Source organism: Centroberyx affinis, unplaced genomic scaffold, assembly GCF_046629955.1.
Source record: "Centroberyx affinis isolate AG114_WGS23_722 - 3 ecotype Tasmania unplaced genomic scaffold, CSIRO-AGI_Caff_v1 ptg000156l_1, whole genome shotgun sequence".
NCBI lineage: Eukaryota > Metazoa > Chordata > Actinopteri > Beryciformes > Berycidae > Centroberyx > Centroberyx affinis.
In genome coordinates, this window is record NW_027278853.1 from 139,645 (window position 1) to 163,464 (window position 23,820).

A 23,820-nucleotide genomic window follows, 5' to 3' on the forward strand; every position below is an offset into this window, starting at 1 on the left:
TTTTTACTACACGCTGTAAACACCACCCCCCTTTGAGGGCTGATGCTGCCTTCAAGTGCTGTCGGAAATATCGGAATTGTGCGCGGCGAATTGAGCCTGCACTCCCAGGAGGAAGAAGCAGAGAGTTTTCTGTTAAGAGTCTGTTCTGAAGTGGAATTTAATGGAATTCAATTCTGTTTCCAGTCATTCCAGGACAAAAAAATTGTAAAGCAATTTCAAGTGTTTACGGTTTTCCCACCAGAATTGCGTTTTTGTCAGAATGGAAAAGCCTCTGAAGCAGCATTTACACCATGGGACACTGAAACTCTCCACTGAAAATCAGAATAAGAATATGTAAGAATAAGAATAAGCACACAGAATAAGAGTATCTATAAGAATAAGAACATATTCATGCACATGTGGATGAAAATGTCACATCATAGTCAATTCAGGTTAAGCGCTTCCCATAGACAACCAGTGTAGTATTGATCAATTCTACAACAAATATGTGATCAATCAAACTGCATCATATCCATTCTAAAATATACAGTAGATGTGTTCTGGTGCAACAAAATGCTAAATATCACAACTGTTGGCTAATAAATGCATTAAAACAACAGCATTTTATTCTCTTCATTCTGCTGTTGAAGCAGGATTTATAAATAGATAGGATTCATTTTGTTTTATTTTTTTCCTGAATAATTTAGTGTCATATGATTCAGAACTTGGACGCTGGAGATTACGAGGAGACCTTGAAGGCAGCATAAGCCTCCTGATTCAGACTTGACGAAATCAGGAGCAATGACGTCTGAAGCCATTCAATCATTTTAGAAGGATACTGTACAAATCTACCCGGTAAACAGTAATGTGATGCAGATACATAGGTAAAAAAAATAAATGATACCACAGAAAGTCTATGGCAGATGATTAAAAAAGTACCATAAAGTAGTCACGATATACTCACTATGACTACCACAATTGTACATACATCTTAAATCAACTTACCTTACTTAACAATTTAGGATAAGAAAGAAAGAAAAAAGAAAGCAAGAAAGAAAGAAGGAAAGAAGTTATCAATATAATGGGCCCCTATGGGTGGAGTGCTGAAAACAGGGCCAATCACAGTATAATTCTACATTCTGAGTATCCATATTTATATAAAAGTAAAATATCATCCTTACAAATCATGTTTCTCCAGCAAACAGCATTTAAATTGTAATCGCTGTTAAGTTTGTTGGGCCTTCATGGAAATGAAACCATTTTCTGCTGCTAATACAGTTTTAGAAGTATGACACATTAAAAAAAAGTTTGTCTTTTTATTGTACCATATACACATTTAAAGATATTGTATCAGCTATTGACAGCTTCAATCCAAACACATGGGTGTCTGTATCAGCCTTCAAAAACTCATATGAGTCAACCCATTGGAGAAGACCTTGACATTAGTCTTTACACTATAGTTTGAGTTTAAAACAGCAAAGGCCCTGATAGGAAGCTTTGATAGCTGCCTTGTAAACCTTTACAGCTCTTTCAGCTCTCTAGTTTGGCTTGCAGCTTATGGCCCTTAACAGAGAGCCATTAAATGTGCTGTGCTGGGCAGAGTCCAGTGCTGCTAGAGCCACGTAACGCACTCTACTTCGCTGATTAATCTGTTTATACCCACATGGTGAGGGGGTAACACTGATTTCAACTGATTCCTTTCATTCAAATACATGCAGTATGCTGTATGTGTGGACGTCAGTGAGGGAATACCTTGAGCAGAACCCATTTCCAAGCAAAAGCCTATAGCAGTGGTTCTCAACGTGGGGTCCGGGGACCACCAATGATTCAGGGGGTCCCAAGCAAAGTGATGAATTGTTCAACTTCAGCATTATTTCCCTTACAAGAAGTGAATACAATTAGAGAATGTAGAAGAATGACTGTTTTGATCATAGTTTCACTGTTATCGCTCTACCTACAATGCAGATAGTCATGGAATTCTGGACAAAATCATATCTGACAATAAAAATATTCTCAGATTTGGGTCAGAGAGACAAAATCTCATCAAATGGGGGTCCGTGGCCCTAATGTGGACTAAATTAGGGGTCCTTGATATGAAAAAGGTTGAGAATCACTGTGCTATAGGGAATCCTGTTCTGTAAACTTTGTAATCACCACCCATAGAAATGATCTGAGCTATTTATTTTATTTAGGGGTCCTTGATATGAAAAAGGTTGAGAATCACTGATGTACATTGCAGTTATAAATAAGAAAGAAAAAGAAAATCAAGCCACATCTGCATCGCTCCTCATCATCCCTACTCATCTTGCAGTGCTTTTTCATCTTGGAAAGGCAATGCTGATGTTCGCTGTAGTTTTGACTCAGAGTCGGTTGCTTGCCTTCCTCTGAGTGATTCATCTGTTTCTTTTTTCTTGGATTTTATGTTGATGCAGTTTGAGTTTCTGTAGGTGGCGCTCTCTTCTTTGTCTGTTCAGCCATGGTGGCTTTCACTGCTCATGCTAAACTACCCGGTTCTTCTTCTGTTTATTCGCTTTTACGTTTTCTGCTCCGCATACTTGGAATATTTTACAGGGTTTGTTGAAATATGATTCCCTTGTTCCCCTGGGACATTTTCAGTCAAAGATATCAACTCTGGTTAACCTTAATTGTACCTGTTTTAAATGGTGTATTTATGAGGATGGACTGATCTGTGTGCTTCTCTTTTTGAATTGTCTTTTTTGTTTTTTTACTTAGGCCTAGTTGTTTATTTATTCATTCATTTCCTCTTTCGTGTTAGGCCTGTTTCTGATTTTCCTACTTGTTATGCCAAATTCTGCATCCCGTCGAGAATTGCATCCCCACCTCGCAACTTTATTTCTCTATGAACCAAATGGTTTTATCAGCATATATTTCTGTGCCATTTTGGCTCGACAGTGTGAATATAGTTTGGCAGAGTTCGCCCTCAGAAATATTGACAGATACATTTCAGACCAATCGTATCAAGGAAACGCTACTTCTACTAAGTCTAATAAAACATTGATGACTCTAAACATTCATAAACTATAGACGTCAGATCATTTCTCATCATTGATGAACACCCACAAAGAAGATTATATCATTTTTAAACAGTATGTTGCCGTAGAAATCAGGTGGGGATGAAATTCCCACCCAACTACAACAGTTAAGTGGATTCACGCTGTAACTCACACACACATACACACACACTTCTCTTTCAAAACCACAACACGGATTGTCACAGACTGCACCCTGACTCAGGTGGAGATCAAACAATCAGTGGTTCCACGCCAGCACAGGTGCTTTATAGGTAAGCCGTGGGGCGTGACCAGGCAAGCCGGTGTGTCTTAAAGAAATATGCACGTACCCTGACAGCAGGGGGGTCATTCCCCGTGATATGGAATATGCAACAGAATGGAGAGATGGTCTCGATACGATAGAGCAGTAATTCTCAAACTTATTCATATCAAGGACCCCTAATTTAGTACACAGTAGGGCCATGGACCCCCATTTGATGAGATTTTGTGTCTCTGACCCAAATCTTAGATGAGATTTTGTATGTCTGAAAATATTTTTATTGTTAGGTATGATTTTGTCCAGAATTCCATGACTATCTGTATTGTAGGTAGAGAGATAACAGTGAAACTATGATCAAAACGGTCATTCTTCTACATTCTCTAATTGTGTTAACTTCTTGTAAATGAAATAATGCTGAAGTTTAACAATTCATCAGTTTGCTGGGGACCCCCTGGAACCCCTTCAAGGACCCCTGGTGGTCCTTGGACCCCGCGTTGAGAACCACTGCGATAGAGAACTGCTATTATCTAAACTCACACTCACACTCATCACTTATGAACGCCATGTTATGCAACAGCATAACTGCTGCTGTTGCATGTTATGCAACAGTACATGCATGCAATAAAAATTCATTAACACCCATTCAAATACATATTGCATTCCCACCTACACACCCCACTACACACCCCACTGCACACCCCACTGCAGACCTACAATCTGTGTGCATACGTCAATGAGGGAATACCTTGAGCAGTGGTCATATTTGAGCAAACCCAGTAGGAAAACACTGCAAGGGAATCCTTTTCTATGAACCTCATGGTTACCCAAACATTACAATGAATCACTTAATGAGGTGCCTTCAAGTACAGTAAAGTAACTTGTGCAGTGAGTCATGCAAAATCGAATACCAACATCGTGTACGGTGACAAAATAAATCACAGATGCATGAAATCTAAAGTACAGCCTGAGAAGAACATCTAATGATTTACGTGAAGCCTGTTAATGCCTAATTGTGAATTATATCATGAGCAGCATGCTTCTGTGGATATATTCTGCAAAAGAGTTTATAAAATAATCATGTTGTGCATATTTCATATTAAGGGGGTTGATCTTCTCAGTGTAATCTACATCTAACTGACTAGGAAAAGAAAAGCCTGAAGCACACACACTCGTAAACACACCTATAGGGTTATGTAACCATAGATACGCAACAGGTTTAACATTCAGAACAACAGGGAGGGAAATGAGGACAAGAGGCCGCCTTGCACTTGAGCAATGTTCTGAATACCAGCATGTCAATGGAAAAGACTTGAATGGCATTTGAATAATTACATTTTGACTGCCCTAGATGTGACAGAATATGATTGAACTGGTTGAATTACTTTTGTGTACTGGAACATTTTCTGGTCAATGGGCATGTCTTCTGCTTCCCCATGTAGTGTGCAATGAATATGAAACTATATAACTATATTTTGCCCCATTCATACTACAGTAACTTATCAGTAAGTAGGTACTCTGTCAATGTTTACTGTATTAGAGGTCAACCTGACCTCTAGAGGAACTTTGTATTTCATGTGATTTGACAGCATTGCACTTTTCCATAAACCTCAGCAAACCCCTTTAAACCCAAACCATTAACTATGCATTTAACTGTAATTCCACATATTGTGGTACTAGTTGTTTTGAAGAATAATCGTCAGTTTAAGAGTGACCGTACTCTTCAAATGCAGTCAAGAAATGAAGGTCTGGGGAAAGTATGGAATTCTGAATTGACAATTAAATTGCTAAATTAGATGCAGTGTCATATCTTCTCAGCGCCTTGCAGTGCCCCAACTGTAATTCATAATAATTACAATTCATATCAAAGTAGTACTCTGTTTAGCATAATGTTATATAACTGTACATAAGTCCTTTTCTTGAACTATTTATGGCAATAACATGTAAGTTTCATTTTCATGGGAAATAAAGAAACAGTCACCATATTACACATGATGCTATACTGTATATTATAATTGTATTAATTTATACATGCTGTGCATCAAATAAACGTGACTCACACTGACTTTGAGAACTTTCTGATTTATTAGGGGAATTACGTGGAATAGAGCTGCTGCTCTCAAAGAACAAAACATCTTTTGGCCATGTTTCCAAACATTAAAAAAAGATATTGATTTAAAAAAAAAAAAAAGTCATTACAAATACCACCAAATTGACAAGGACTGTACATTTGTACATAGAAAGTGGCAAAGTAGGCCTACTCATGAAAAAAATGCTACTTTTAGCTGAGAATTTCAATTCACCTCAGTAACAACACTGAAAGTTTATATAACAGGTTCAGTGACATATACTGACATTCACATTGCATAAGGTGCCAAATAGAAAACATTTGATAGGGACCATCCCAAGGTACCTAGAGAACCCAACACTTACTCTATTGATAATATTTCATTTTGTCTCCACATGGCCATCTTATTAGGCAAAATGATGTTCATAATCAAACAGCCACAGCCAATGATCAGTGTTTATGGCAAGATTGATAGAAAATGCATGCAACGACATGAGAATACTAAGTAGCACAACTGATCAAGATAGAAATAATTGTAATGTTAAGTATTTTAATGGTACAGCATGGCACAACTGATGTATTTCAAACAAGTTGATTGCATATCTTACAGTCACGACACATCTTGGGCGCTAATCTATAACACCAAAATTTGAGTTTTAAGATATATGAGATCAATTCACAATGTTCTGTCCTCACACATAAATAGTCATTTCATTCACAAAATCCACTTTGACGTCCAAGATAAATGGATTCACAATGTATTCTCCCACTACAATCAACATTCTACACTGTTTGCATTATGAAATATACCATCCTGTCAGCAAAATATATGTCATAGAGAGTCATTCTGGAGGGACTTTACTGTTTTCTGATCCATTGCCCCATTGTTGCCCCAAGCTGGTGTAGATTTTATTGGTTTTGTATTATAAACTCTGTAATTAGTTGCTCTGGAGGTCAAGGCAGAACAATCAGGGAGTAAATAGATCAGCTCTCCTCTGGTTAAAGCTAGCCGGTAGACCTACTGTCCACTAGTCAAGCAGACAGTCAAGAGAATTTACATTCACACACATTTAGTTCCAGATATTATCAGAAGCGGACCTTAATCCTGACAAGTGGTGCCATAGATATGTGTGGAAACCTCTGGAATCACATTATGTTACGAATGAAGGGAATAAGTTGCAACCTCGGTGATTCTGATAATTCAGTAAGGTGGGCACAAGTAGGAAAATAAGATAAAAAATAGATTATATCCCTGATGCGTCCCTGATTTTTTCAAGAAAGCGAGTGTATTAGTCAGCCTCTCCTTAAAAAACCCAGTATGGATCCATCGCTCCCACAAAATTACAGGCTAATCACCAAGATCCCCTATCTAAAGTCTTTGCGAAAGTGCTTTCAAATCTGTTCTTGGATGTGGTGGAAAACACTAACATTTTAAATAAATTTGATTCCTGTTTTCGTAAGCTACACAGCGCTGAGTCAGCTCTTCTCAGGGTCACTAATAGCTAATCAATAATGCATGCTGCTTCTGGAGAGAGCTCGATTTTGCTCTCACATGGCCATTGATACTATTGAATATGGTTTCCTTCTTGAAATGCTTAGGGCGTGGTTGGGTGTTGTTGGATCCGCCATTGATTGGGTTGATTATCTATTAAGTACAACATTTCCTGTATCATCCGCTCCACTGATGTGCGGAGTCCCCCAGGGGTCTATTCTTAGTCCTATTCTATTTTCGTTGTACATGCTTCCCTAGAGGCATATGATTCGTCATTTTAATTGCGTTTTTTATCACTGCTATGCAGACGATACACAGGTTTATCTATCATTAAAGCCTAATGATTTTAGCAGATTAACCATTTTGCAAGATTAAAGCTATTATTAAAGATAGCATGGCACAAAAGTTTGACCAACTTAACTTAATAAATTCTTGTCATTGGACCATAGCAAGCAAGATTTGGCATTATTATTTGGCAGTATCGGTCCACTAACATCCAATATCATGACCTCCTCTAAAAATCTCAGTGTTATTCCTAATCCATATATGAATTTTGAGCAGCATCTTAATTAGCTAACTGAGCCTTACTTCTTCCAATTAAGAAACACTGCCTAAATCAAATCAGTTTTGTTGTTTCATGATTTGGACAGAATTCTCAGAATCTCTGAATCTCAGAATTCTCAGAATCTCCCTTCATTGGCTACCACTCAAATATAGATCTGATTTCAAAATTCTCTTGATCACCTACAAGGCTTTGCATGGTCAGCCTCTAACTTATATTACTGAGTTGTTTTGTCCTTACTCAGGTCCTCTGAACAGGGCATGTCAGTCCAAGTCCAACTTGAAAACAAAAGGTGATGGTGCCTTTGACTCTGGAACTGACTCCTTGTAACTGTGACTGGCCATCTCAGTCTCAGTAAGATATTACTTCACAGCCACATTTTCTGTCAGGCAATCTCTTAATATGTTGTGTGTTGTGCTGTGCCTTATGTAAAGGATGTATTTTGTGTCTTGTATTCATCTGTTTTATGTTTGTTTGAAAATATGAAGCACTTTGTGATTCTAGAAAGGTGCAATTCAATTAAGTTTATTTACTTACTTGGTTACTTTTGTGTACATTCAGTCGCACCAATAATATCTGGACTCAAAGATTTGTGAATGTAAATTCTCTAGCTTGTCTGACTGGCAGACAGCTGGTCTACTGGTTAGTTAATGCTGACATTTTGTGCTTCTTCAAGTCTTTTTCTGTTTCTGCTCTCTCTCATTTTCTCTCTTCCTTTCCTCACAGGAGGTTAGGAAAGAAGAAGAGTATGAGCCAGGAGCATGGAGATCACAGCACTGATGGTCAGGAGGACAGCCAGAGGCGTGAGGCTACAACTCGAGCTCACAGCTGTGAAAAGAAGAAAAGAACAGAAAAGATGAAAAGTTAAAAATGTCAGTAGTTATTAAAAAAAAGTATTCAGCCCCCTTTTTGCACATTTTCTTGTGCTCCAAAATCAATCAAAAATACATTCATTTAGGATTGTTGGTCCTAATATTCTCTAATTTTACTCTAATTCTACTAATTTTACTTTTAGTTTCTTTTTTAATTGAAACCACTGGAACTGGAATAAAATGTCACCCATAAGTGAAACAGGTATTCCACATTGTGCTCCAGAATTATGAAGCAAACTACACCCTGCATCCTAACTTGCTGGCAGGAAACTCAAAATTAGACCAACTGAGTAAAATGGGTGCTTTACTACAGAAGAGGATTAGGGCCACATGTGAAAAATGTATTTGAGTTCTGAGTGTAAAGTCAGAATTCTGAGTTTAAAGTCAGAATTCTGAAAATAAAGTAAGAATTCTGACTTTATTCTCAGAATTCTGACATTAAACTCAGAATTCAGACTTTTTTCTCAGAATTCTGAGTTTAAAGTTAGAATTCTGACTTTACTAATCCTCTTCTGTACTTTACTTCTAGATTTGCAGTTGTTGGAATTTTATACTTTTACATAAATATCCTAAATTTCCAACACACTTTGGTATAAAAGAGAGAAAGAGAAAGAGAGATTTTAGAACAAAGATCCTAAATAAATATATGTTGAGTTAATTTTGCAGCACAAGCAAATGTGCAGGAAATCAAGGGGATGAAAAGTTACATAGCCACTGTTTACTACTAGGAAAATTTCCTAAGTGGTACATGTGACTGAGGCTTATTGAAATTTCTGTAAAATTTCACAAGCTACACCTTGTACTATGGCTACATGGCAATGGAAAATGCATTATCTTTCCAAAAAAATATAACCAATGCAATCTGAATAGAGTGGGTTTTTACATGAAAAGGAGTTCTCCCCTTTGTTTTATTCTAACTGACAGCCTGAAAATGAATATAGAAAACGAATACGAAGATGGCCACCTGTGCATTGGGGGACAAATTGTTTTTGCACGGTGTGCTTTCAACCACAACAGTACAGTATCAATGTATGTATCAAATGCATGTGGCTCTTATTACTGATTGTTCTGATTACTAGGCTGCAAGTAAATGTAGTTCTTGTAATAACTATCACACAAATTGCAATCTACTAGAAAGGATCTTATACAGTGCTTTAATCATTTTTGTGGAAGTTGGTGTTGCAAAGTGTTGGTGTTCGGTGGGCAAAATAATGAGATTTACATATAATTTATATATATGAATAGTCAGGGAATAGCATGGCATTCTGATTTGGCCATTTTGGTGATATAGCATGTTTTTCCCTGTGCAAACCTTTCATGGATCTGAGCCTCAGTATATCATTTCAAGCAATGACTGACTGTATACTGGTCTCTGGCAGTGCCATTAAATCATTCACCACTATTCTAATACCTCATTCAATCTCTTGCTCCGGAGTCACTCGGGCGAATCATTAGTCCCAATTCGCTAAGAAGATTAGTTCAGAAGGAACAAGATACTCTCAAATTGCACGTCACCGCTGGACGGTGGAGAGACAGTGGCTTAGGGAATGTATCACCCTGATCTTTACCGGTTTAAATGTGAATTCTTTGATTGTGACTTGATGTGGCACGTAACTTGTTGGCTTTGTGTGTGTGTGTGTGTGTGTGTGTGTGTGTGTGTGCGCTTACCCCGACAGCTTTTGCCATCTCGTTGCAGCATCCCAGTCACACAGCTGCAGACAGGCCCAGTACCCTTACTGGTGCAGATCTGCTCACAGCCTCCATTGTTGGCCTCACACCAGTCCGCTTCTGAGAAAGAACATTTTTGCTCAGAAATGAGCAAAATTGTCACTCATTTCTGACTTTAATCTTAGAAATTCAGAGTTTTTTCTAGGAAATTTCGGATTTTTTCCCCCACAAATTTACGACTGAAAAACTATTTCTTGTGTTGCTCTGGACCCCCTGGAGACCACTGGACACAGCTCTGAGAGCCACTGATTTGCATTAGTGTTTGTTTCCTCTTACAATGAATCTAGAAATAGGCATCAATCTAGAAATAGGCCAAATGTTTATGACATATAGTTATAGGGAAAAAAATTAGACTATAAGGGGGATTTCAAAATGGAGAATTTTTAAAGGACAGGTTACTTCTAGGCTAAAGAGATTATCAGAGAGATTTCCACAGTACCAGACTTCCTTGTCATGTTTTTGCTATGTAGTATGAAACGGTCATTAACCATTAGCTCTGCTTTAATTAAAGGACTACACTGACTTTTTGGCAGGGACAGTTCCAAGTGGTGCTCACTGCAGAGCCAAATGGATGGAGCTTGACCTAGTCCAGCTCCACCTCTAGGTCCAGCCCCACCCCAAGTCACTCATACAACTTGGTAGCATAGTTCAGTGAGCACGACTTGGAAAGATGCAAGTGGTGCTCACTGCAGAGCCAAATTGGTAACCTAGGTCAAACTGATTAATTAATCAGATATGATTGAGATTAATTTACAAATAGCCTACATCTTAATGCGGTGGAAAAAAGAAGGCAGGGGTGCACACACAGTAATCTCTCACATTGCCTACTTGTAAATCTAGTCATGCCGTTTGTCACAGAAACAATGCTGAACATGCTGGTGGTATCATGAAAAATATTAGAGAAAAGTAAGGTAATATTAGCTATGCCAGCATCTAAAGTTCCATGCAAGTCTTATGGCTACTTTGACCTAACCTTTGCGCATCAACAATAAACTGATTTTTTTCCATTGGGCTTGCATTAACGTTAACAGCCAGTGGGTGGAGCTGGACTAGGTCCAGAGAGGTGGAGCTGGACATTGGCTCTGCAGTGAGTTTGGCTACAGGAGGGGTCATCCACCAGCCAGTCCCTGACCTATATAGAGGATGTGGCTGCCTCCACAATCCCCACTCCATGCATCATAGTGCATATTGATGTTGGATCACAATCATTCATCAGCTCATTAAACCTGGATTATTTTGATAAAGTGAGCATACTTACCTCTCCTTCTGATGGGTCCCACAGACAATATGTGCTCTTTATGGTCACTGTCCTCTGAGTACATTCTTCTGTTGTGTGGACAGTTCTGCATGCACAATGTGTATGGATTAATACACAGTGGGCATTCTTATATGAACACTTTTTCTTTTTAATAAAGACTTTTCTAGACCATAGTCATCCTCACCACTTTGCAAGCATTTGTTTCCGAGTCACACAGGGAGACATCACAGTGGAGGTGGACCTCGTCATAATCCCCGATGAACTTGAACACCGTGACATGGAAGCGACAGGTGAGAGACACGCCGTTCTCTGCCATGCCAATGGTGTTGTCCTTGATGTTTGGACACCTAAAGAGAGCGGCAGATATTAAAGGAGTACACCAAGTTTTTGACTGTCCTGTTGATCAGCTTACCTGTTAAGTGATAAGAACATTCACTCCAGTGCTCCATGCTAACGCTTTAGGATACACTATGTTGAGTGATAGTAGGCTCCATGCTAACGCTTTAGCATACACTATGTTGAGGGATAGTAGGCCACTAGCATTATCCAACATAAGAAGGCAGACCTTTTAGTAATAAAAAGTTGTTAGTGGTTTTATTTATTGTATTTTAAAAATGGAATATAATTAACTCAATGCAGTCTGGTTTATTTTTGGAACAAATTCAGATGAGTAGCCAAGTATTCATCCACTTGATTTTTAGCTGTACACAGTCTCCCATCACCAACCAACTTCACTTCCTATGGAAACAGGGAAAGTAGTCCCTGATAGTTCATAACAGTACCTTGGCTGCAAATCATTTTAAATTACTTAGGCTACCAGTTAGCTACAAATTCTCATTGTCTCTTTTTTAAGCTTATGCTAGTGGCCTACAATCACTCAACATGTATGCCACAGTGTTAGCATGGAGCCTACTATCACTCAACATAGTGTATGCTTAAGTGTTAGCATGGAGCCTACTATCACTCAAAAAAAAAAAGAAAAAAAGGGGTGCATTACTATTGTATTCATAGGTTTCACTCTCACCACTATTATCTCCCCATGTAGAATGTACATGGTTCTACAATTCAATACTAAATCAGCAGCAACAGAAATCCTCCCCATTTGGGTCCTAGGGACAAAATCTTATCATATAGGGCTCTAATGTGCCCTAATGTGTGTGTATTTGGGAGACCGAGGACATGAAAGCGTTTGAGAACCCCCGACTTAGCCTACCCTCTCTCTATGATGATATAGCGTAGGCGGTCACTACTGTAGCGGGACGGCGTGGCCCAGCACATGTTCACGATGAGGATGAGCTGGTTCTCGTCCGCCCCCTCCACAAAGACGCCCACGAAGAGGATGTCCCGCGTGCTCAGCACCACCTCGCCCTCCCGGTACGGCTGTCGGTACGAGGAGTTCTTGTACAGCGCCATCTTGGTGATGAAGTTTCCTTCCTGGGTGGGTAAGGTGAGGTTGATCACACTGGAGGATGGTGGGTAATAAGGGGAAAGAGAGAAGAGAGATCAGGTAAGGTAAAAGCAGAAACCTACACATTGAGTACTGTATTCTGTAAAAATAGAAAAACTAAATGTAATTCCAGATTTGTGGCTTCTGTATCATCTCCTAACTGTAACCTAGATACATTAAAGTTGCATAGAGCATGATGCTGCATTCATGTCATATGGGAATATCCGGTAAAAAAGCAAGACGGTTAAAAGCAACGTGTTCACACATTCAGAATCGTTTGAAGTCACCAAGATGTCATGATTGAAGTTTTCAGTAGATTTTGGTTGCCATGGTATTTTTGTGTTGTGATCACAAAATTATATGTGAGGTATGATGAAATTCATTCATTTTGTTTGTTTTACTGGAAAGCAATATGAATATTTACTTGTTGGTGGCATTCAGAATTCAGAGAAATCGGTGTCCTTTGCCAGACACTGGATTCCTAAGTAGCGTGTACCAGCTGATGTGAACAGTGTTTCCAAGTAGGAAACTGGTATCTACCATCTTTCCCATGGGACATGAATGCAGCATAAGGCTATGTGTGCTCCATCTGACCTGAGCATGGGTTTGAGGACAGTCTCCAGCGAGATCTTCAGGTCCAGTTCGTAGGCACAGGAAAACTCTACGTTGATGGTCTTGTCTCTGGTGATGACGTTCCCGGTGTTGTTCACGCTCTCTATCCACACTGTGTTCTTGTACATGATGTGTGTGCCGTTCGACTGTCAGAGCGGTGACCGGACATTTGGAAAATTCGGAAACAAAGAAAAAAAAAAGTTTGAAAAAAGGGCCATGTAACAACGCATTATGTAATAACACTGCATTATGTAATAACTCGACAAAATGTAATAAATTTTCACTTCATTATGTAATAACACCCAGATTTTGTAATAATCTGCTGCATTTTGTAATACACAGCCTGAATGCAATATGTAATAAATTTCCCCGCATTTTGTAATAAATTATTACATATTGCGGTGGTTATTACAAAATACGGGAGTTGCACTTTTTTTTTGATGAAAATGTAATAATATGGTGTATTATGTAATAACCAACCAAAATGGATGTCTTCATTCATAAAAAATCGTTATAACATTATAAGAACAATGTTTATTTTATGCAAATAGCATATTTTATGCTATTTAGACTAAGATCAGAGTCAACTATAATGCCAGTCTAATTTAATATTTGGGGAGTTTAATTTAGCTTAATTGTTAAAAATAGAACATGTGTACAGATGAAGACATCCATTTTGGTTGGTTATTACATAATGCACTGTATTATTACATTTTCATCATAAAAAAGTGCAACTCCCACATTTTGTAATAGCCACCGCAATATGTAATAATTTATTACAAAATGTGAGGAAATTTATCACATATTGTGTTTCAGCTGTGTATTACAAAATGCGGGTGTTATTACATAATGAAGTGAAAATGTATTACATTTTGTCGTGTTATTACATAATGCGGTGTTATTACATAACGCGTTGTTACAGGGCATCCAACATAAAATGCATTGGCTTAACTGAGCTAGAAAGCATATGATATGAATTAATATATGGTCCCTGACCTGTACAATGGAGCCGCAGTGTCCCTTGGTGTTGTTGATGTGGAAGGAGATGAAGTCCTCTCCCTCGATGCCGGGGCAGTGCTGGTCGTTAATCCTCACATCCTCTCTTTCGAAGCCCAGCTGGAAGAGCTTACACTTGGAGATGGAAACCTCCATCTGGGCGTGTTTACAGATCACCTCCGCCTGGATGATGTCATCATCACCTGGGACATAACAAAATCATTCAAACTACATAGTAGGGTCAGACCGATATATCACTTTTATATTCAGTGTCATCCACCTCTGATATGATGGATATGATGTAGTTTGTTTGATTACTGATTTGATATTTATTATCAATGCTATGATCAATGCTACACTGGTTTTCTATGGGAAGCCCTTAACCTGAACTGATTCTAAAGGATTTGCCACAAGTATACATAAAAATGTTTTTTCTTCTTCTTCTTCTTCTTCTTCTTCTTCTTCTTCTTCTTCTTCTTCTTCTTCTTCTTCTTCTTCTTCTTCTTCTTCTTCTTCTGCTTCTTCTTATCATTATCCTGTGTGTCAATGGAGTTTTCTTTTCCCATGATGGTATGCTGTTTCAGAGGCTTCTCCACCCGGACTAGAATTCTAGGGGAAACACTGAGAACTTGTTATTTTGGGGATTTTTTTGTCATGAAAATTGTCAAAATTAGCTATATTGAATATCAAATCACCACAAAATATCGGCTATCGGCAGCTTCAAATCCAGAAATATCAGTATTGGGCTTCAAACACTTGATATTGGTTGAATCCTATCACATAATAGCATTTACTTGAATTGTGTATGAATTAGTAAAGATGACATCAATATTGGCTCGTCCAGGTTATATGAATATGACTCCCTTTCTCCCTTACACCTCCCCATCCCATATGAAGCACTCACCCCCGGGGCTGCTGGGTAACTCCGGACAGCCGCACAGGTCGCCTCCATTTTCCTGCTCACATGTGTTGTTTGTGCAGATCTCTCCTGCACAGGGGTCGTAGATCCATTCTGCTAAAGACAGGTCCACGCACAATGTTAGCTGTCACACACAAGGCATAAAGCTCATGAGCATTTTATGAGGCAACTGTGTAGTTAATGACATGATATAAAGTGAGTGTAATGTAATACCTTTCTAAATGTACAACTTAATCCGACTAATAATAATGACCGACTCAAAAAAATGTAATATGGAGAGATTTGGGACAAAAAAATGCATCTATGCTTCTAATGGTCTTAAAATCGGATTTTAATGCATCACAATGCACTTCAAATAAAGTGTTAACCATAACATTAATGCATTGGCAATGCCATTTTGCGTTAGTCACGTTAAGCTTCCCATCATTCTGACACACCGAAGCACCTACTGTACCAAGACGCAATAAAACCTGTTTTCACCCTCTCACCACTATCTACTTGTGCGGCTAACATTGTGATACTCAAAGCTGCAATATGCAACTTTTTCACATTTAAAATATGGTGTGATGTATGGGCGTGGCCATCGGTGAACAGTAGTTGTGGCTATCAAAGTGAGGCTAGCTGCCACAGCACAGCAACAGTGAAGCTAGACATGTGGCAGACAAGACCCGTTCAAAAACACAGCGAACATTAGCATTCAGTTTCTACACTGGTGACGTCTGGCCTCATAGGTCACAGCTGGCGTATAGGTAGACAGGTAGGTTGCTACCAAGGTTGCTATGTAACAAGCTAGCAGTGCTAGAATATCACAATGAGTACGTCAGACAGCTCATCAAGATCAGTGACAAGTATTGGGCCGTGAACTTGCCCAATGGAGGGGGAGTAGGCGGGACTAGCAATACATTTTCACTGCCTCAAGGCAAAAAGTTGCATATTGTTAACAATCTGATAGACTGTGTGGAGACTTGCTATGCCATGTTTGTGTCATGTGTCTGACAGGAAGGCTGGCGCCTGGTGGTGCCCTTACAGCAGTTCTCTTGGGTGATCCACTTGGTGGTGAGGGAGCCCAGGGCGCGGCAAGCCTCGGCATAGGCTGCCAGCGAGCCACAGACCTGAGCCTTTCGGTGGTTGTAGCAGCCGTCCAGGTAGCAAGACTGGTAGAAGGGCCGGGGGTCCAGCAGGCCGTGGCAGGGCTGGAAGAAGCCCTTCATCTCGGTCAGCTTCTGGCAGCCGTCTTCACCTTGCAGCCCCAGCACTGCTGTGTTTTCACAGGACTGGGCCAGCGCCACATACTGGGTCTCATCACAACTAGAAGAGAAAAGTCTGGAATCATAGGGAAATTTCCTGCTAAACGAGTATCAAAACTGCTGGTCAAATGTAGGGCTGAACGATTTTGAAAAAATATCTAATTGCGATTATTTTGACTGATATTGCAATTGTGATATGATTTGCGATGTTAGAGGGAATGATAATTTTTACATCATTATTCTCATTTTCACTGAAAAATGTATTAAAATGATTATGGTGTGATTTTTGCGGGGATCTGTACCAAACAAAGATGTTTTCTTAAGTCTGTAGAATATGATGTGTAGGCCAGGACATCTTTGCAGCACGACAATATTTCATTTAAAATGGTATTTTGACACACATTTCACCTTTAACAAATATTACGCCTCCTGCGATTTGAAAATTGCAGTAGACCATATTGCGATTTCGATAAAATTTCGATTAATTGTTCAGCCCTAGTCAAATGTCAGATTCCACCCTCCATTATGAGACCAGAAACCCACTGGTCTTCTAGACCCCAGACTTTCAGACACCCTGTATATGGATAGCTGAATGTTACAGAACAGATAAAGAGATACTAGGCTAGGTTTAAAGGGGGAAAATGAAAGGTTTTTACTGCCCCATAGCACAAAAAATAGCAAAATGACCATAATGTATCTCTGGGAGTTTGATAAGGTTGTTGATCAATGCAACTCAACAATTACATCTGAGATTTTTGGCACTTTCTGGCCCCTACTTTTTTTTTGGACTCCCCCACACATTGTGATACATTTTAGCTACGAAGGCTAAAAAGTCTTGTCCCCAAACCAAAAAAGCAAATGACAAAGCAATATTACTATTCCAGTATTTAGCACGGTGATATCACCTCTTCACTACATGTTTCTGTTGTGAAGATGACTTTGACTTTATTGTTGTTGTCAATTACAGGCCGCCATATTTCAAGAGGACGGAAGAGATGTGCCTGAGATCTGTCATTGTTACCATTGTTACAATTCCTACTGATCACTGACAGAGACCAATAGAAGTCATAGATTACTTAAAGGAGAATACCGGTGTCATGTAGAGTTATAGCCCATTTACTATTGTCTATATCTAGGGGACATCTACATCTACATTTCCCCCAGTAATTCTGAAATGCATGCCGCACAAATTAGTTATTTTTTTAATTTACAAATAACGTAATGTGCACACTGATATGAAAACACTCAACTCAGCCACAATGAAATAACAAAACAGAAACTTCGACAAAACCAAATTATGCTTTCATGTTTACTGTGATAGATTATCTAGCTGGGATTATTTTCCATGTCTGTTGAAGTTCTTCTTCATACTGTACAAGAATGAATGGCAACAAATGTCTTCTTCTGAAAACGAGCCCTGATATCTCCAACTATGCTGACTGTGTGCAGAAACCAGCAGGAAGAATCAAAAGGAGGGAGGCAACCTAGACGATTGGCACAAACATAAAGGAATAGTTCACCCAAAAATGGAAATTCTGTCATCATCTACTCACCTTCATGCCAGTTGAAACACAGGTGAAGTTTGTCCATATAACACACAGGGAGGCTGCCAGCACAACTCCATAGCAGCCTTCTCCAAAACAACTGAAGTCAGTGGGGACCAGTTCTTCAGAGTTCCAAAAAGACCTACAGTATATTTACACCATCATTTAGTGCAAATCTTAACTACAGCTGATTGATTTGCAACAAATAATGGTGTATAGGTCTTTCTATTCACAGTGTGATTGTTTGGCTGTTTTTGTTTTGGAACTCTAAAGAACAGGTCCCCATTGACTTCAGTTGTTTTGGAGAAGGCTGCTACCAAGTTGTGCTGGCAGCCTCCCTGTGTGTTATATGGACTAACAAATTTCACCTGTGTTTCATTTGGCATGAGATGTAGATGATGTAGATGATGTAGATCAGTGGTTCTCAACGTGGGGTCCGGGGACCACTGGGGGTCCTTGAGGGGGTTCCAGGGGGTCCCCAGCAAATTGAAATTGTTAAACTTGATCATAGTTTCTCTGTTATCTCTCTACCTACAATACAGATAGTCATGGAATTCTGGACAAAATCATATGTGACAATAAAAATATTTTCAGATCTCATCAAATGGGGGTCCGTGGCTCTAATGTGGACTAAATTAGGGGTCCTTGATATGAAAAAGGTTGAGAATCACTGATGTAGATGATGACAGAATTTTCATTTTTGGGTGAACTATTCCTTTAAAATAAAACCCACCAGTGTTATCCTTTAATGCCCCTTTAAATCTAATTTTGTGAATGACCTCCAAGCTGCTCCAGAAGAATACTATCATCAGCATACTCTCCAGTCCGCCGTGCCTCTGCCGAGCCTCACCTGTTCTGCATACCGTTGGTCTTCCAGCTCTGGGCCAGCTCCAGGGCGCTGACAGCCGGCTTGCCCCTGGAGGTGGTGTAGTCGTCGCTGGGGTCTCCATTGAAATTCCCGCACAGGCCACACACCTTGTTCTGAAGCCGCTGGCCCATGGTGATGCTGAGGGTGTTGAAGCGGTTGTAGCGGACCTGGATGTCCTGTTGCGTGTCGATGACCAGGAAACCTTCAGAGGTAGACAGACGTGTCGTTAGCCCCGTTACAAAGGGTACTGATACTGGTGTGCCGTTGACCTGTGAAGAGAGAGAAAAGATAGAGATTCAGATATTAGTGGTGTGAAACACGCATGATCACAAAGCAGCATGTGTCTTTTTGTTTGAAAAACACGGTAATCTTCAGTGACGTTATCCCCTCACATCCTGTCAAATACTCTCAATTCTGTGTCTTCTAGGGCAGTGGTTCTCAACCTGGGGGTCAGGACTCCCCAGTGGGTCACAAGAAAATTTTGGGGGGGTCGCGGGGTGATTTATGGAATAGGAAAAAAACATATTTCTACTATACAAATGTTTTATCATGTCTATTTTTTCAGATCTGAATTGTTTTTAGCCTCTGTGCCTCTTCTGATAATGAATCAAATGAAACAACCTGAAAAGGGAAAATCATTCATTGGTTTAAACTCTATATGCTTGTGACCGGGATGAGCCAAAAAGGTTGAGAACCACTGTTCTAGGGTGTGACTGATAAGGGATTTTGAGGACCGATAATAATATTTCTTGACTGAATCTGTGATGATATTCAATATCTTTAAATTTGACCATATTGATATAAAAAAAAACTGAAGGATTCTGTGTTTCCACCCAAGAACTGTATTGTTTGCAGAGTGGAAAAGCCTTTGAAACAGCATTTAAGACACTAAAACTCTCCATTGAAACTACTACTACTACTACTACTATGTTACATAACTTAAATCAGGTCAGGTTAAAGGTTTCCCATAGACAACCAGTGTAGTACTGATCAATTCTACAATATGTATGCAATCAAACTGCATTATATCTGTCATATCAGAGGTGGACAATATCCAATTTGTAATTAAAGGGCAGTATTGGCCTGATAGGGTTAGGGTTAGGTTAGGTTTAGGGACATACAGTAATATCGGTCTAACCCTTCTCTCACCTTGACAGTGCTGCCAGAGATGAGTATATTCTCCTCGTTGATGTAGAGATAGATGTGGGAGATGGTGGTGAGGTTGGGCGTGCTCCACTTATCGAAGTTGGCGATGAGCTGGAAGGAGAGGTCGGGCAGCTTGTGGCAGTTCGTGGACAGGACGAAGGAACAGGAGGCCGGGAGGCGCAGCGAGGCCCCGTCGAAGGTCCTGAAGACCCCGCCGCCGGACGCCACGCAGTGTTGGGAGCGCCGGGCGAAGCAGCCCCGCACGCCGTGCCGCAGGGCGCAGTCCTCGTCGCCCTTGCAGCGGCGCGGGTCGCACTGGATCAGGTTCCGTCCGATGCACTGGCAGCGCTTGGTGCAGTCGCTGTTCCAGAACAACTGCTTGGGCTGAGATAGAGAGAGCAGAGGGAGGGTGAGGGCTGAATATGTACTATCATACTAAACACTGTAAACATTTTACAAAAAATAGACTTGCCTGAGCCTGTTGTGAAAGTGCTGTCACATCTACTATAATGAATGAAGTAGGGTTCGACCGATATGGGTTTTTGAAGGCTATCGATGCCAATATTTTTGGACTGAACCTGCCGATACCTGCCGATATTCAGTATCTTTAAATATGACCATTTTCATGCCAAAGATTTTCAAGGATTCAGTGTGTCCCCCAGAATTGTATTACTGTCTTATTTTGTGTAGAAAAACCTCTGAAACAGCATTTCGACCAGTGGTTCTCAACGAGGGGCCCGGGGACCACCAGGGGGTTCCAGGGGGTCCCCAGCAAATTGATGAATTGTTAAACTTCAGCATTATTTAATTTAACACAAAGTTAACACAATTAGAGAGGTAGAAGAATGACTATTTTGATCATAGTTTCACTGTTATCTCTCATAATTCTGGAATTCTGGACAAAATCATATCTAATAATAAAAATATTCTCAGATTTGGGTCCGAGAGACAAAATCTCATCAAGTTAGGGGACTGTGGCTCTAATGTGTAACTTAGGGGGTCCTTGATATGAAACAAGGTTGAGAATCACTGATTTAGACCATCATGTGACACTAAAACTCTCCACTGAAACCCAGACTAATGAAATTATTTTTGGTGGGTTAGCAGCTCCTCAAGGCGAGGTGAGGCACTCCTGAAGCTGCTTCAATGTTTTAAAAATGGAGGAACCACCATGATATCAGAGGTAGATGACATTAACTGGCCGATGTGTGAATTTTAACAAAATCCCAATATTGGCCTGATAAATCAGCAAACAATGCATCGGTCTAACCCTAGAATGACAGCTTACATCTATCAGCTGTAAATTCAAAATTCAATTGTGCCATTTTTCCCATTCAGTTCCGTGGATCGCAGATTGTGAGACTGACCTCGTAGTACTTGCCATCGGTGTAGCAGCCACAGTTTTGAGGCAGGATGCAGCTCTTGCCGTTGAGGACATAGCCCTGGTCACACTGGCACCCCTCTACACAGTCCTGGGTGCAGTCCCTCTGGCCGCGGGCAGGGGCGCACTGTGGCGGGCACACCGACATGCAACTGGAGTAATGGCTGTTAGGTGGACAGCTCTGGACTGAAAGCAGGCAGGTTGGCAAAGACATTAGCTGACGATTGCACTGACTACATTGTACCACACAGCAAATTTTCCAGTGTTAATAAGTGTTAATGTTTCAGCGACAATTATTCGGAATTGCAAAGTGTTGATTGAATCCAGCTAATATGGAGTGTTAAATTCACTCTGATGGGTGAACAGTGAAAGAAACACTCGCATAGTGTTGATTTTTACATATTGAGTCAAATTAACACTGCGGATTTTGCAGTGTACCGTTTTATTTAGCAGAAACAGCTTTTCCTGATTATCGACTGTGGACATTTAATTCATTCATTCATTTGTGAGTTGACACAGGGACTGTGGAGAATTGCATTAACTCCCCATTAGCAAATTTTCTTCTGTACTTGGATTCACACATGTACATTGGAGAGGTGAATATGCTAGACCAGTGGTTCTCAACGTGGGGTCCGGGGACCACCAGGGGTCCTTGAGGGGGTTCCAGGGGTCCCCAGCAAATGGATGAATTATTAAACTTCAGCATTATTTCATTTACAAGAAGTTAACACAATTAGAGAATGTAGGAGAATGACTGTTTTGATCATAGTTTCTCTGTTGTCTCTCTACCTACAATACAGATAGTCATGGAATTCTGGACAAAATCATATCAAACAATAAAATATTGTCAGATTTGGGTCCGAGAGACAAAATCGAATCAAATGGGGGTCTGTGGCCCTAATATGAACTTTTTTTGGGATCCTTGATATGAAAAAGGTTGAGAATCACTGTGCTAGACAACTTCACAATAAGTAGAAGTCTGGAAGTGCAAGACCCTCGCAGTTACACACATAACCAAAGACATGCCCAGACATGCACTCACCACAGGGCGTGTCACTCCTCCAGCTAACGACAGGCACTCCTTGGGTCTGACAGGTGCTGGCGTAGATCTGAAGCCAGTTACAGATTGTCTCCTGGGCGCCCTGGTCCAAGCAAGTGTCCTGCAGGCAGCTCTGATAGAAGAACGCTGGCGCCACCTTGCTGTGGCAGCGTGCAAACACACCTCCTCGATCCACTATTAGCCCACACAGCCTCACCGCCTCGGGCTCCACAAACACGTACAGCCCATCCCCGATGTGGAAACGGATGCCCGTGTTGCCCTCGGCGACGCCGTCCTCGGCGCCGATGTTCATGTTGGCGTCCGCCACCATCAGAGGGACATCGTTCGCCAGGCTTTTCTCTCCCATGCCGCAGCGTGGGCAGGAGTCTCCACAGCCCACCTGGCAGAAGGTGTCCCTCTCTGCCCAGGCCATGCCCCAGTCGGTGGTGGTGAGGGTGGGCGGGTATAAGGGCATGCCCTGGCACATGCCGCAGGAGGTGTTGTAGAGGTTTTGGGGTAAAGTCAGCAGGAGGAGAGTGTTCCAGTCAAAGGCCACCTTCAGGCCAAAGTCTGTCTCCAGAATTAGCTGCATGCCAAAGGTGAAGATGTTGACCTTCCCCGGGCCCAGCTTCAGAGGAAGGTACAGACGCTCCTTATTTACCTGGGCAGACAGAGATGAAATAATACTGGTTCTTATTCTTAATTAGGATCCCCATTAGCTGACACCGGCCACTAGTCTTCCCTGGGTCCACACTCACAGTCATACCTGAGCGTTTTTCATACTAACTTAGAGTCTCCAATCCACCTGACTTGCATGTCTTTGGACTGTGTGAGGAAACCTGGGCGAACAGAGGATAACATGCAAATTCCACACAGAAAGAACTGTGAATGAAACCCACATCCTTCTTGCTGTGAGGCCACATTGCTTAATACTGAGCCTGTGTACCGCTTTTCTTGCTTTATGACTAACAATATGTATATGCACTCTTGCATTTCTTTGTGTTTCTCATATAATCAAAATGTATGTATATGAGAGATAGAGCATATGAGAGAGAGAGAGAGAGCAAGAGAGAGAGAAAGAAAGAGAGAAAGGGAAAATGTGTGGGTGCGTGCAAGTGTGTGTCTGGGGATATGAGTGTTGGATTATGTGTGTGTGTGTGTGTGTGTGTGATTTCTGGTTCTCCTCAGATCTTTGAGTCAGTTTGTGAACCCATTCCAAATGTCGCTCAGGGTCAGGGTTTTGTCTGAGCCAAATCCAGCCTGATAAAAGATGCCCATTGAAATCAGATCCACCTTAAGCCAATCAAAGAGGAATTCACCCTCTACCTGGTTATTCTATCGGCTTGATTAGAAATAACTTGCCCTCACGTATAC

The 23,820-nt window shown here is 40.6% G+C and overlaps 1 protein-coding gene across 1 annotated transcript; it reads right to left on the minus strand.

The window, feature by feature from the left end:
• Window positions 1-8,119: 8,119 nt before the first annotated feature.
• On the minus strand, window positions 8,120-23,227 carry LOC139655473 (alpha-tectorin-like). The gene is made up of 14 exons (XM_071532894.1): window positions 23,213-23,227; window positions 22,450-23,107; window positions 21,394-21,593; window positions 20,030-20,410; window positions 18,863-19,149; window positions 16,249-16,529; window positions 15,207-15,317; window positions 14,303-14,505; window positions 13,289-13,452; window positions 12,461-12,709; window positions 11,432-11,594; window positions 11,248-11,332; window positions 9,930-10,049; window positions 8,120-8,217 (listed from the first exon to the last, which is right to left on the minus strand). Exons 1-14 carry the CDS (start codon window positions 23,225-23,227, stop codon window positions 8,120-8,122), a joined length of 3,015 nt encoding a protein of 1,004 aa, XP_071388995.1.
• Between the last annotated feature and the right edge of the window lie 593 nt (window positions 23,228-23,820).